Genomic DNA, 14,113 nt, shown 5'->3' on the forward strand with positions numbered 1-14,113 from the left:
CCCAATAAAAATAGTCACTCCAATGAATGGTAATTGAGAGAAAATAATGAAGAAGTGATATCACATGCTCTCACCAAGATGAAATAAATATGCCCTCAGCTTAAAAATAATACGATCGCAAGTCAAATAAAAAATGTTAGTCAACCCAATTTATTTATTTATTTATTTTTTTTATATGCACCACTACATCTTTTTAGCCCATATAACTAGCTTCTACTTCAGATTATAGTTCCCTAAAATCAGGAAGGACTTTTATTAGGATGTAATGTAGGCTAGGGACATGGTTAACAAAGAAAGGAAATAAGGAAAACAAAGTGTATGTTTGTTTGAGAAAAATGCAAAGAATTTTTTTATTTTTTTATTTTTTGGAAGTTGCAAGGTGGATTTCACCTATTATTGTTATTTTTATTCTTTTGAAACAACAACTTTTGTTTTGTTGTTTTTTTTTTTTTTAAAGGCTCAAACGGATCAAAGATAGCCTTTCCATCGTCTTTTAGGGCTCTAAATAACCTTCCATATCTACTAGTTAGATGGGCCTCCAAATGTAGCAACACACTTTTTTTTTTAATTTTTTATTAAGGGTTAACTCAAAAGAAATCTAGAGATCGTGTATACAATAATAAACTGTTAAGCTGTATAAAGAATGGGCAAAAGGGTTACTCTCCAAGAAAAATGATAGGCTCAAAAACTCACTTGGTACTTATTATGACATGTTCATTCCTTCAAGCAGCGCATATTTGTCTCCGACATCAAGATGTAGAGTAGCAAACATAATGTAACATCACTTAAGACCAAAGATAATACAAATACTAAAATTTGAAATTAATCATGTCATCTAATGTTAAAACAAATCACATAATTTTTTTTTTTTAAAACAACATTCTACCCCCCAACCTATTCTAAACATGAAAGGAAAATATGTATGCAGAGATATGAAAATGATGCATAAAAACTAATTAGAAAAGTTATACTTAAAATGATAGAAAACGAAAAATGATTTTTTTTTTTTTAGAAGATGCGTTTCTAGAGGCACGACTCTCCATATTCAGCCATCTTCGACTCAAAAGTTGGAAAATGTATATTTATAGAGGAGAAAATAAAAAGAAGAAGAAAAATGAACATCAAAACTTAATAAAGAAAAAGAAATTTTTTTTTTCGAACAATGAAGATGCGTTTCTAGAGTAACTACACTCCATATTCAGCCATCTTCAATACAAAAAGTTAGCAACAGTTAGTTTCTACAACAAAAAATTAGTAAAAACTTAACCAAGATTCCACAATTGTCGACTATTCCATTCCCCCAACCAGAACGAAACATTGTCCTCAATGTTGTAAAGGAAAGAAGTAGAGTTTAGAAAACATCACCTGGGTGGTGCAACACAGAAGAAAATATTTACAGGCGGAGAGTTAAATCTAATTTGTACTTCTTACTGCGGCTACTGTTACCATCATTATTTGGTCGCTCCAACACAAAGGTCCAGGGGTCTGGCTCCGGTCTATAAGCTTGTAACAGATCTAGTAGCTCATTAGCAGTGTGAGCACAAATAAAGAGTTTTTTCACATTAGCGGGAATGAAATAGTTTTTTATTGCATGGTTAAGAAATGCGATAAAGCCATCATAAAAGTTATTGACATTTAACAAACCGATGGGTTTCTGGTGGATGTGCAGATGGGCCCAAGATGCTAGTGTGATAAGTGCCTCTAGTGTTGCAAGATCTCCTGGAAGGAAAATAAAAGCATCAGCATGATTAAGCATTGCAGTTATTCTTTCTTGCATACCTGAGACGACCAACTCTTCTCCAGTTGATGAGTCAGACGAACTGCCCAATGGTTTTAGGACTCTTGGGATGATGCCTAACACTTGACTTCCTATGATAAAAGCTGCTTCTGAGACCATTTTTGATAACCCTCGGTTACCTCCTCCATACACCAAGTGTAATTTTCTTGCTGCTATGCTTCGACCAAGATCTATAGCTGCCTCAACGAACTCTTTATGTTTGCCATAGGTAAATCCAGAAAGCACACAAATGTTCTTAAATTGTCTATTGGGAGTAGCTGCCATTGTGATACTTCTCGAAAACAATTTGTGAGTGCTTGACAAAAAAGAAATCACATTTAAGAATCTCGGTGATAGTGGGTCATGGTTGTGTATGAGGTAATATGTCAGTGTCAAATAACGTGTAAAGCACGTGGCTCGCAAGTCAAAAAGAAAACAGTAAAAAGAAAAAAAGCAAACAGTAATAAAATTATTAAAAACAATAATGCAAACAATAAGACAATAGTGAAATAATAAAGTAAAAGGATATTTACAGGTAGTTGCGACTGTGGCTCACATCTTCCTCTGGTTTTACGTCCAGAAACGGCTTGAACGCCCTCTATGGGTCGAGGATAGGCTTCCTATCCAGTTTTCTTATAAACTGGCAAACAGGGTCGTTTATAGTCAGATTCCCGAGACTATATCGTGCATGCTCTTTCTGGAATAATGGCCATAACTGGAGAATCGCTCCTTGCACATATCCACTGGGATGCGTTTCAAGAGACAAAAGGATATCATCCAATGACTCCTTATTCAAGCCATCCCTAATGAATTGAATCTTATCTTCCCTGTTATCTGACATCATTCCTAAAGAACATGGGTTTTTATTGCAACTCATTCTGGCACACTTATGACAAGCAACAGAAATTCTTCGAGCTCGTCATTTTCTTGCATAATTTCCTTTACCACAACCAGGCATGTATGCAATAAATTTTGGAGGAAACTCACCTGCCGATCGTACTTTAGCTTCGATTAACCAACGGATGTCAGCAGGTATGTTATTCCTCATGAGTAATCGCATGCGTTCGGACCGAGCTTTATAGATCGTAAGGAGGGCATTCTGAGGAAGTGAAGGGAATCGCTTGTGAAGCTTCGCTAGAATCTCGTTTCTGTCCATACCTTCGCCTCAGAATATCAGTTATTATGGGAAACTGAAGTAACCGACTTGATTGTCACGGAGTACCGTTATCCGCCACTTCACCGGGGTAACAAACTAAAGCACACAAACAGAAAAACAAATTAAAACACACAAAGAAAATTAAAATCGTCCTCTTATTGAATTTACCTCAAGCTCCAACTGGATGTCGTAAACACTTATCTCAATGTCTCTGAGTTGGCGTTCTAAACCCTCAACATAGGCTACTAACTCTGGTGGTTGTAGAGCCCAAATGTGTTGTGTTTTACAAAATTGAATCTGCCTTTTGAGATGAGTTTTGACACGTTGAAGTGGTTTAAGAATGTTCAGGAGGAACGGTCTAAGTATGAGACTCATGATTAAAAATGATAAGAGAAAACTTAATGGTAAAATAAACACACTTATGCAAAAACAATTTCAATTAGCAAAAGAATAATAATAAAAAGAAAGAAAGAAAAATCAAATCAACGAAAAGAAAGAAAAAAAAATCAATTCAAATTTGGTGGGTCACTCAAATTTATTTCGGTGTCTTCGTCATGTGATTGGTACTCTAGATATGGCTTTAATCTTTGACCATTAACTTTAAACGTGACACCGTTCTTTGGGTCCTTAATTTCAATTGCCCCATGTGGAAAAACAATATGGACAATAAAGGGACCAGACCAACGAGAGCGTAACTTACCTGGGAATAGGTGCAAGCGAGAATTGAATAAAAGCACTTTCTGACCTGGAGTGAACGATTTTCTCATAATTTGCTTATCATGGAAGACTTTCATTTGTTGCTTGTAAATCTTGGCATTTTCGTATGCATCATTGCGAATTTCTTCAAGTTCTGCCAGCTGTAATCTTCTTTCTGAGCTGGCTTGCTGCATGTCAAAATTAAATTTCTTGATGGCCCAATATGCACGATGCTCGAGTTCCACAGGTAGGTGGCAAGCTTTTCCATACACTAGCCTGTAGGGTGACATCCCAATCGGGGTCTTGAAAGCCGTTCTATATGCCCATAAGGCATCATCAAGTCTTAATGACCAATCTTTTCTGTCTGGCTTCACCGTCTTTTCTAATATGTGCTTTATTTCTCGATTGGAGATCTCAACTTGGCCACTGGTTTGCGGATGATACGGAGTTGCCACTTTGTGTGTGATTGAATACTTTGTCAAAAGAGCTTTGAATGCTTTGTTACAAAAGTGGGCACCACCATCACTAATTATCGCTCGTGGGAATCCAAAGCGTGAAACAATGTTGCTTTTCAAAAATGCTATCACCACCTTGTGATCATTGGTCCTACATGGAATTGCTTCTACCCATTTGGATACGTAGTCAACAGCAACCAATATGTATTGATGGCCAAAAGACGGGTCCCATGAAGTCGATAAGTCGATACCCCATACGTCAAAAATCTCAACCACTAAAATTGGATTTAGTGGCATCATGTTCCTTCGTGTAATGCTCCCCATTCGTTGACACCTATCACATGAAGAACAGAAAGTGTAAGCGTCTCGAGATATAGATGGCCAATAGAAACCACATTGTAAAACTTTAGTCGCTGTTTTCTTAGCGCTGAAATGGCCTCCACAAGCTTGTTCATGGCAGAATGAAAGGATATTCTGAATTTCACTTTCTGGGACACATCGTCTAACAATTTGGTCTGCACAATACTTGAACAAATATGGGTCATCCCAAAAGAAATTCTTTATCTCTGCAAAGAATTTAGCCTTATCTTGCTTGGTCCAATGCTCTGGAAGTTTACCTGTAACAAGATAATTAACTATATCAGCATACCAAGGTAATACTTCCACACTCATTAATTGTTCATCTGGAAATGACTCATTTAATGGTAATTGTTCTATAATTGTGTCAAAATGGAGACGAGAGAGATGGTCCGCCACAACATTTTCTGTCCCTTTTTTATCTTTGAATTCCAAGTCAAATTCCTGCAAAAGTAACACCCAACGAATTAGTCTAGCTTTTGCATCTTTCTTTGTGAGAAGATATTTAAGAGCAGCATGATCTGTGAACACAATTATTTTACAACCAATGAGATAAGATCGAAATTTTTCCAATGCAAACACTACTGCTAGCATTTCTTTTTCAGTAGTTGAATAGTTCAACTGTGCATCATTCAATGTCATACTAGCATAGTAAATAACGTGGGGAATTCGATCAACTCTTTGTCCTAATACTGCTCCTACTGCATAATCAGATGCATCACACATGAGTTCAAATGGTAAGCTCCAGTTCGGGGGCTGAATGATGGGTGATGATGTCAACAAATGCTTTAATTTTTCAAATGCCACAAGACATGAATCATTAAAGATAAAAGGTACATCCTTAGCAAGTAAATTGCATAAGGGTCTAGAAACTTTGCTAAAATCTTTAATGAAACGTCTATAGAAACCAGCATGCCCAAGGAAAGATCTTACTTCTCTGACTGTTTTGGGTGGAGGAAGATTAGAAATGAGATCCACCTTGGCTTTGTCAACCTCAATACCTTTGCTCGAAATGATGTGACCGAGAACAATACCTTGTTTTACCATAAAATGACATTTCTCCCAATTTAAGACCAAGTTCTTCTCGATACATCTCTGCAGAACTAGTGTTAGATGATGTAAACATTGATCAAACGAATCACCAAAGACAGAAAAGTCATCCATAAAGACTTCAAGGAATCGTTCAACCATATCAGAAAAAATGCTTAACATGCATCGTTGAAATGTAGCAGGTGCATTACATAATCCAAATGGCATTCTCCTATATGCAAATGTGCCAAAAGGGCAAGTGAAAGTAGTTTTCTCTTAATCTTTTGGTGCTATGGGAATTTGATTATATCCTGAGTAGCCATCTAGAAAGCAATAAAATTCATGGCCTGCTAATCTATCAAGCATTTGATCAATAAATGGTAAAGGAAAATGGTCTTTACGTGTGACAGAATTCAACTTTCTATAATAAATGCATACACGCCATCCTGTAGTTACTCTAGTGGGTATCAATTCATTATCAGCATTCGTAACTACTGTGACTCCTGACTTTTTGGGGACAACTTGTACAAGACTGACCCATGAACTATCAGAAATGGGGTAAATGATACCTGCGTCTAATAGCTTAAGGACTTCTGTTCTAACAACTTCTTTCATGTTAGGATTTAACCGACGTTGCATCTCCCTAGTAGTTTTAACATTTTCATCAAGGTGAATGTAATGCATGCAGTCTACTGGGTTTATACCTTTTATGTCTGCTATGGTCCATCCTAATGCCCCTTTATACTCTTTTAAAACATCTAACAACTTACCTTTTTATTCGTCATTGAGGGATGATGAGATGATTACCGGCAGAGTGCTTTCTTCTCCCAAAAACGCATATTCCAAAGTGTTGGGGAATGGTTTGAGCTCGAGTTTCGGTGGTGATTCTGATGATGGAATGAGTTGCTTCTCTAATGGTGCTAGTTGTTCAACTCTTGACTTCCATTTATTAGTGTCCATAGATGGTGCTGAGTCAAGCAGGGTGTTGACCTCATCAACCGATCTGTCAATATCAAAATCAAAACCAAAGTGAGTTAAACATGTTTGTAAAGGATCATCACTAAGGTTTGAAACAAAAGTATCATCAACTAATGCTTCAATTAAATCCACATCAACAATTCCATCATCTGCACTGTGAGGTTGTTTGGCAATGTTGAAAATGTTTAGCTTCATAGTCATGTTGCCGAAGGACAATTGCATATTTCCAGTCCTGCATTGAATGTGAGCATCCGCAGTTGCCAAGAAAGGTCGGCCTAGAATAATGGGGATGTGCTTCCTTGAATCCTGTATTGGTTGAGTGTCAATTACAATGAAATCAACAGGAAAATAAAACTTGTCTACCTGGATAAGCACGTCCTCCACAATACCACGAGGTATTTTCGTGGACCGATCTGCAAGCTGTAACACCACTGGAGTTGGGTGTAATTCTCCAAGTCCAAGTTTCACGAATACAGAGTAAGGCAAAAGATTTACACTAGCTCCTAAATCCAACAAAGCATTCTCAATTGTGTGGTTCCCTATACTACATGAGATAGTGAGGGAGCCTGGGTCTTTGCATTTTAAAGGAATTTTATGTTGGAGTATAGAACTAACGTTTTCTGTTAAAAATGCCTTCTTTTGAACATGCATATTTCTCTTTTTAGTACAAAGGTCTTTAAGAAACTTGGCATAAGATGGAACTTGCTTAATAGCATCGAGCAAAGGGATGTTAACACTTACCTGTTTGAAGATTTCGAGAATCTCACCTGTGGATTTTCCATTTTTGCCTTTTGCTAACCTCTGAGGAAATGGAGCTTTCGGAACGTATTCTCGTGGGTTGGTTTCTTCTTTCTCCTCCGGTGATGATTCCTCAACATTCACAGGTACAATTTGATTTTCTTTTGTCACCGGCATCTCTACTTTGTTGTCGACTTCTTTTCCTTTTCGTAAGGTCATGACTGCTTTGACCTCTCCATGCTGCTGTGGTGAACTGGTACTTGCTTCATGCACTCCTTTAGGATTAGGCACTGGTTGACTTGGAAACTTGCCTTTCTCAACAGTCATTGCCAAGGTCTGAACTGAAGAAGCAAGTTGTCCCACCATCTTCTCGAGGCTTGAAACTGATTGAGCTTGTGAGTTGAAGCCTGCTCTCAACTCATTTCGTAGTCCATCAATGGTGCGGTTCTGTTGCTCAATCGTGGAGTGAGTAAGATTCTTAAGATTCTAGAATGAATCCTCCCATGGTCTGGGCTGAGAGTAATTTTGGTTCTGATTGTATGGTCTAAATGGTGGCTGAGAGGCTTGAGAAATTTGAGGAATTGGTTGCATTGGTGGAGCTGGAGCTGCTGGTCCATTCTGTTGGAGTCCTTGAGACCATGAAAAATTGGGGTGGTCTCTCCATCCAGGGTTATATGTGTTGGAGTATGGGTTGTAATTTGATGGCTTTCTCATTACACCTATGGCATTGGCTTGATCTGAGTATGAGTCATGGTCATGTGGTTCTGTTGATTTAGCAGTCGATAACGATGCTATTTGTCGAGCAAGACCTTCAACCATCTCCTTGACTTCTTTGATTCCCGAAGTTGACTCGCCAATTTGAACCTCATTTACTCCTTTAATTCTTCTAGTATTCCTGAGTGATCGACTCCGTTGTTGGGAATTATCTGCTTGTCGCTGAAAGAATTCCCAAATCTCGGATGCACTTTTTGACAGCTCTCCTCCACTTGTTGCCATTAGCCATTCTTGCACATTCGGCAATAATCCCTCCAAAAAGTATTGGCATTGGTGCCATTTTTCGTACCCATGATGTGGACACTTCAAGAGTAGCCCATTGAATCGCTCCCATGTTTCGAAAAATTGCTCGTCCTCTCTCTGGGTAAACTCCGAGATTTCCCTGCGAATAGCGTTGGTTTTATGCACTGGGAAATATTTATTTAAAAATTTTGTAACCATTTGTTCCCATGATGAAATGCTATTGGCAGGTAAAGTATTTAACCATGAACGAGCTCTATCCTTTAAAGAAAATGGGAATAGTCTAAGTTTGACATCATCGTCTGAAAAATTTTCATATTTAAAAGTTTGACAAATGGCATGAAAATCATTCAGATGATTATATGGATCCTCATTTTCTAGGCCATAAAATGTGGGGAGACAATTTAGCACACTAGGTTTTAATTCAAAGCTCCTAGCAGCTACATTTGGGTATCTTATGCATGATGTGCTCAAATTAGCTAAGGGACTGAAGTAATCCTTAAATGGCCTCTCCTGTGGTTGCAAATCCATTTTATTTTTAATTTGTTTGTGTGTGCGAAGTGTTCTTTCTAGTTCAAGGTCTATAGGTTCAAGATTAGGTAATAATGACCTACGACCATGCATGCAAAACAAATAAAATAAAAATAAAGATAGGAACAAAACAAGTAAAAATAAAGAAGAGGGAGAAATTACAATACTAACCTTATTGCGCTATTATAACCTTACTAAAAAAATACACAAAAACAAATACGTGAAATAAATTAACTAAAAATTAAATTAATAAAAATAAAATAAAATAAAATTACAAAGAAAAATAAATTGAAAATTAAATCACAGAATTTTAAAGAAGAGAAAAAGAAAAGAAATACTAACCTTTAAATGTAGATTCACTTTTTTTTCTTTTTTTTTTAATAATAAAAAAATACAAGAAAATAAATAAAAGAAATTATTCACAAAAATTAATTCTATGAATTAAAATTACTTACCTCCCCGGCAACGACGCCAAAAACTTGTTGTGCAAATTTTAATGTACTCGCAAGCGCACGAATCTATTGTAGTATAGATCTATGGTGACGAGTGTCGATCCCACGAGGAGGTGGATTTTAATTGTGTAGAATTAATTTTGTAAATGGGTGATTGGATTTATGGTGGAAATGATTTGGAATATGCTAAAACTTAAATTAAAATGGCAAGAATAAATTCTAAAATTGGTATTGAAATGGCGAGAATAAATTGACGAGAATTATATTGAAATGACGTACTTGGGTATCTGGATCCGTATCAACATGCATCATGGGCTAAATAATCCGTATTAATGCCAATTAAATCATGAGGGGGGAATCCACACCTCATGAACCACGCTCTAATCAATATGGTGCTAAGGGTTTATCGTGCCAAATAATAATAACCTTATACTAGAGAGCCGGTGTAACCAAGGCGGTATCTAGACAAGACTATTATTATTTGTCGACGAGAAGTCAAAACATCCACAAAAATTAGAGGGGAAGAGAAAATAAATTTACCAAATTAAGCCCATGACACATGTTAAGACTTCACCTTCAACCCAAGCTTGAAAGAAAATTAGCCACTCATAATTGAACTAGGGGCAAAATGGGAATTTATTAAAATACGAAGAAAATACAAGATGGAGAAGGAATTACAGAAAATGGATCCCAAAAATGGATTCAGAGATATCAAATTAGGGGGGGATGCCCCCTTTTTATAGATACATGGAGTAAATCATGGCCATCGGATTAAAAACAGTTTGGACGCTCAGGATTGCGCCACGTCATCAGTCAACAGTCCACGGTTTGACCACGCGGATGAACAGTAACACGGTTTGACCCGGATGAACAGTAACGCGGTTTGGTTGAAAATAATCCTGTGTGATGCATGCACCGTACGCGAGATTTTTCGTCCACTGATATGATGCCACGTCACCATCAACAGTACATAAGAATTTTAGTCCAACAGGATCGTGACACCTCATCAGTCAATGCCACATCATCGGTCAATGTCACGTCATCGATCCTTCTATGTGAACAGTGCCGTGAATAGTAACGTATACAGTCCCGTATACGTGAATAGTACCGTACATGTGAATAGTGTCATTTTTCCTTTTATGCTCCTCCTAAGGTTTTCGACCGTCCTGAGTTCAAAAGTGATGTCCGTTTTGCCGTCTGATCTCTCCTTTATTGTGAAATGACTATAATGCCCCTAAAATACATAAATTACTTAATTAAAATAAAACACATGTAATTAAATCACAAGAAGGTTAAATACATAAAAGTAAGGGTTGTTAGTAAGACTTGAAATGTAAAATGACGGTTTTCTCCTTTATAAATATGCATTTTCTAACACTCAACAGCAGCCAAAGCGTGGAGGATTATTACAAAAAAGTAGAGATTGTCATGATTAGAGCAAATGTGGAAGAGGGCAGAGAAGTTTCCATGGCACAATTCTGAAATAACCTTGATCGGCAGATTACAAATATGGTTGAGTTGAAACATTATGTGGAGATTGAAGAGATGATCCACAAAACCATCAATATTAATCAGCAACTTAAGAGGAGAGGTAACACCCATGATAAGAACCTCGTCAAAAACTGACGCGACCTAATCAATTTAGTCCCCAATATCGAATCTGAACCGAGAATTGAATGGAACAACTCAAAACAATCCACATAAATCAAAGAGAAAGGGTGAATAAACATGTCAAATCAAGCTCATGGATCATGTTGAGGCATCACTTTCAACCCAAGCTTGAAATTAAGTTAACCACTCATAACTTACTAAGAATAAAATGGTAATTTTATTAAAATACATAAAAATACACGATAGAGTGAGAATTACACAAAATTGGGCTCAAATTTGGATTCAAATCTATTGAATTATGGGGCGTCTCCTTTTAAGAAAATACACAAATACACTAATTGAGGGGCAAGAAATAACAAGGAAAAGAGATTTATTGGTTACAAAATGATTTTTGTCATATAAACTTAGCTCATAAATCGAGTTTAAAACATAAAACATCTATTTATAAGTAAGACAGGCCCAATTATTGGCCTATGCATCTAATATTGCCCTTTGGAATAATCTCTCTATGGTCATAATGTCATGACAAAATTATTTTTATTACTACAAGAAAGTTATAACTTATCTCAATTCGACTTATTAATTTTTAGTTCAAGTGATATAGAGGTAAAATATGCACTACATTAACCTCATACGATTGAGACTTGCAAAATCATCTTAAAAGTTTAAATGTTTTCATTCTTTTTACTAGTTTTCTCTTAATGTAATTTTTATAAATATTGTACAATAATTTAGTAACAACTCAGAAACAACTTCAATAAATATTCCATCGTAAACCATTAATATAACATGACATATATTTTTGTTAATATACAAATAATTATTATTATGTGGAGGCAAATTTCTTAGGATGAGTTCTAGAAAAAAAACTATAGTAAAAGTTTTATAATTTAATATTAGATAAATTAATAACTTTTGTTATATATTAATTTTTCAGGGTCCTAATTCAGACATTAACACACTACAAATCAATGAATTATTAATTTATCGGTAAATTTATCTCTCTTTACATTAATAGACTTTATATGATTTTGATTTTATAAATTATTATACCATTAACTTCATTTTTATTTGCAACTGACGGAGATTTCATTGTATCCAAAAAAGAAATTGATTGCAAGCCGAGCCTTGGGGCAGAGATGGCAAGGAAACCCAGATCCGTCCCACATCTGCAAAGCTTCGAAAAACTTGAATCCAAAAAAATCCAAATCCTTATATTAAAAAATATAGATCGGCGCCTAAAATCTAAGATCCGTGCGAACTTAGATCCAGATACAAGTGCATTCGAAAAACTGGATATTGAATCCGCATTCTTTTATAATTAAATTATTTATTTAATTAAATTTCAATTGAAAAATATATAAGCTAAATTATTTAATTAATTAAATTATTTATTCAATATGTATAAGCATAATTAACTCTATAATTTTCATTGACTTATGTTAAGAAATTAAAATAATAATTATCAGAAAATATTGGAATGAATCAATTTACCTTAGTTTTTTTAATTTTTTGTGTTTAATTGTGAAATTTTTATTTGTGAACTTATAGTGTTATTGTATGTTATTTATGTTGATTTAATATTAAATTATTGATTGTTGAATTATAATTAAATTTTATTTTTAACTATTAAGTAAATTATTGAATTTAAAATTATCTTTGACTTTATTATTACGCAGATTCGAATATTTAAAAAACCTACCCGCTGTTATTACTCGCACCTAATTCTACTTGTGGTCGGAGTTTGGCGTGTGCGTGGTAAGCAGCGAAGCGTATAAGATTTAAGATTTGATGATCTTAATTCTTATGCCAAAAGGAAGCGTTTCGCCAGCAAGCGAAAAAAGGCCAAAAGCATGCACTTTACGATTCACCACCACTCGAGCAATTCTCCTTCGTCACCCTCCACCTCTTCCTCCACTCCCCACCCAAATCCAATTACCGCCGCTGCCGATCAAGATCCAGTCCATTCTTGGTGGGAATCCGTCTCCAAAGCAAGGTCTCGAATCCTCACGTTATCCTCAATTATCTACTCTTCCTCTCCCTCTCCCTCTACATCATTCTCTCTCTCTTCTCTCGCTGATTCTGACCGTCCTGCCCTTTCTCTCCTCTCTTCACCTGATGCCTACTCCCTCCTTTCGTCTTTACTTTCCTGTCCTTCCTCCGGCTCTGGCTCTGATCCTCTCTGCCAGTGGCTGTACGACACCTACATTTCATCCGATTCCAATCTCCGTCTTATTGTTCTCTCTTTTCTTCCCTTACTCTCCGCGATTTATCTCTCTCGTGTCCATTCCAACGAAACATCCTCAATTCCTTCACTCTCCGGATTCGAAGCCGTGATTCTTGCAATCTACAGCTCTGAAGCCAAATCCCGTGCTGGCAAACCCCTCTTAGTTCAAATCCCTGACCTATCTCAGCCTTCACTCTACCACTCCCCTCGTATTCCAATCATGGAGCACAAATCTAGGCCGTCGGTTAGAGTTCTGTCGGCTCCACTGGAGCCACACATTGCCGTTAAGTCAACCAAGCGAGCCTCAATTCTTGGAACAGCTTTTGATGCTTATCATAAGCACATCTCCCAGTTGCCTAGTTGGTCTAAACTTGAATTTTGCAAATTTGCAACCGCGTGGGCTGGTCAGGATTGTCATTGTCAAAGCAAGTTGGATTTTGATGGTGAAAATGACCTTGATGAGTTTTTAGATCAATTGAGTATCGAACAAAATGGGGAGGTATTTAAGGGAGTAAGAATTCCTTTACCTTGGGAGTTCTTGCAGCCTGTTTTGAGGATTCTCGGGCATTGTCTGTTGGGACCGCTGAATTCACAAGAGGTTAAAGATGGGGCTGCTGTTGCCGTTAGGAGGTTGTATGCTAGGGCTTCTCATGATTTGGTTCCGCAGGCAATTTTAGGAACTCGGAGTCTCATTCATCTTGATAAGAGGGAGCGTGCCACTGTGAAGGCCAATGCTAATGCTGCTTCTTTGGCAAATGCCTCTTCCAACTCTAACACTCCTACCAAGGCAAAGAAACCTGAGATTCTTTTGGTCTCCAAGTGATATTGTCTACTGGTAACTGCTTTTATTATCTTTGTATTTGGCAGGATCTTGTTATGATGTTTGTTTGTATTGTTTAACTGCTTCCGATAGACATGTATACTGATGTTTCTTATTTCTATTTAGTTTCTAGAGCTTGTATGGATGTCAAAATGTGGTATGTTTATACATTATGTTAATACGAAGTTTTTGTGTAACTAGTCAGATAAATTGGTGGGTTAGCTCATATGAATCACTGTATAGACCGTGATTTTTAGTTGGTGCATTGCTGA

General features: G+C 36.6%; 2 protein-coding genes and 1 non-coding gene across 3 annotated transcripts; 2 read left to right on the top strand and 1 right to left on the bottom strand.

Moving 5' to 3' along the window:
- Positions 1–4,054: 4,054 nt before the first annotated feature.
- On the bottom strand, positions 4,055–6,091 carry LOC112097764 (the record flags this gene model as incomplete). Its single annotated transcript, XM_024183275.1, has 4 exons — positions 4,055–4,281; positions 4,528–4,884; positions 5,086–5,281; positions 6,008–6,091. Coding segments are annotated over 4 exons (864 nt in total), but the record flags the coding sequence as incomplete, so codon positions are not given.
- A 2,155-nt stretch (positions 6,092–8,246) lies between these two features.
- LOC112098679 lies at positions 8,247–8,350 on the top strand. Its single transcript, XR_002905789.1, has one exon. It is a non-coding gene; the product is annotated as a small nucleolar RNA R71 (small nucleolar RNA).
- A 4,207-nt stretch (positions 8,351–12,557) lies between these two features.
- LOC18041041 lies at positions 12,558–13,861 on the top strand. Its single transcript, XM_024182951.1, has one exon. It carries the CDS (start codon positions 12,648–12,650, stop codon positions 13,842–13,844), a length of 1,197 nt encoding a protein of 398 aa, XP_024038719.1. The 5' UTR covers positions 12,558–12,647; the 3' UTR covers positions 13,845–13,861.
- The last annotated feature ends 252 nt before the right edge of the window (positions 13,862–14,113 follow it).

Source organism: Citrus clementina, unplaced genomic scaffold (genome assembly GCF_000493195.1).
Source record: "Citrus clementina cultivar Clemenules unplaced genomic scaffold, Citrus_clementina_v1.0 scaffold_5, whole genome shotgun sequence".
NCBI lineage: Eukaryota > Viridiplantae > Streptophyta > Magnoliopsida > Sapindales > Rutaceae > Citrus > Citrus x clementina.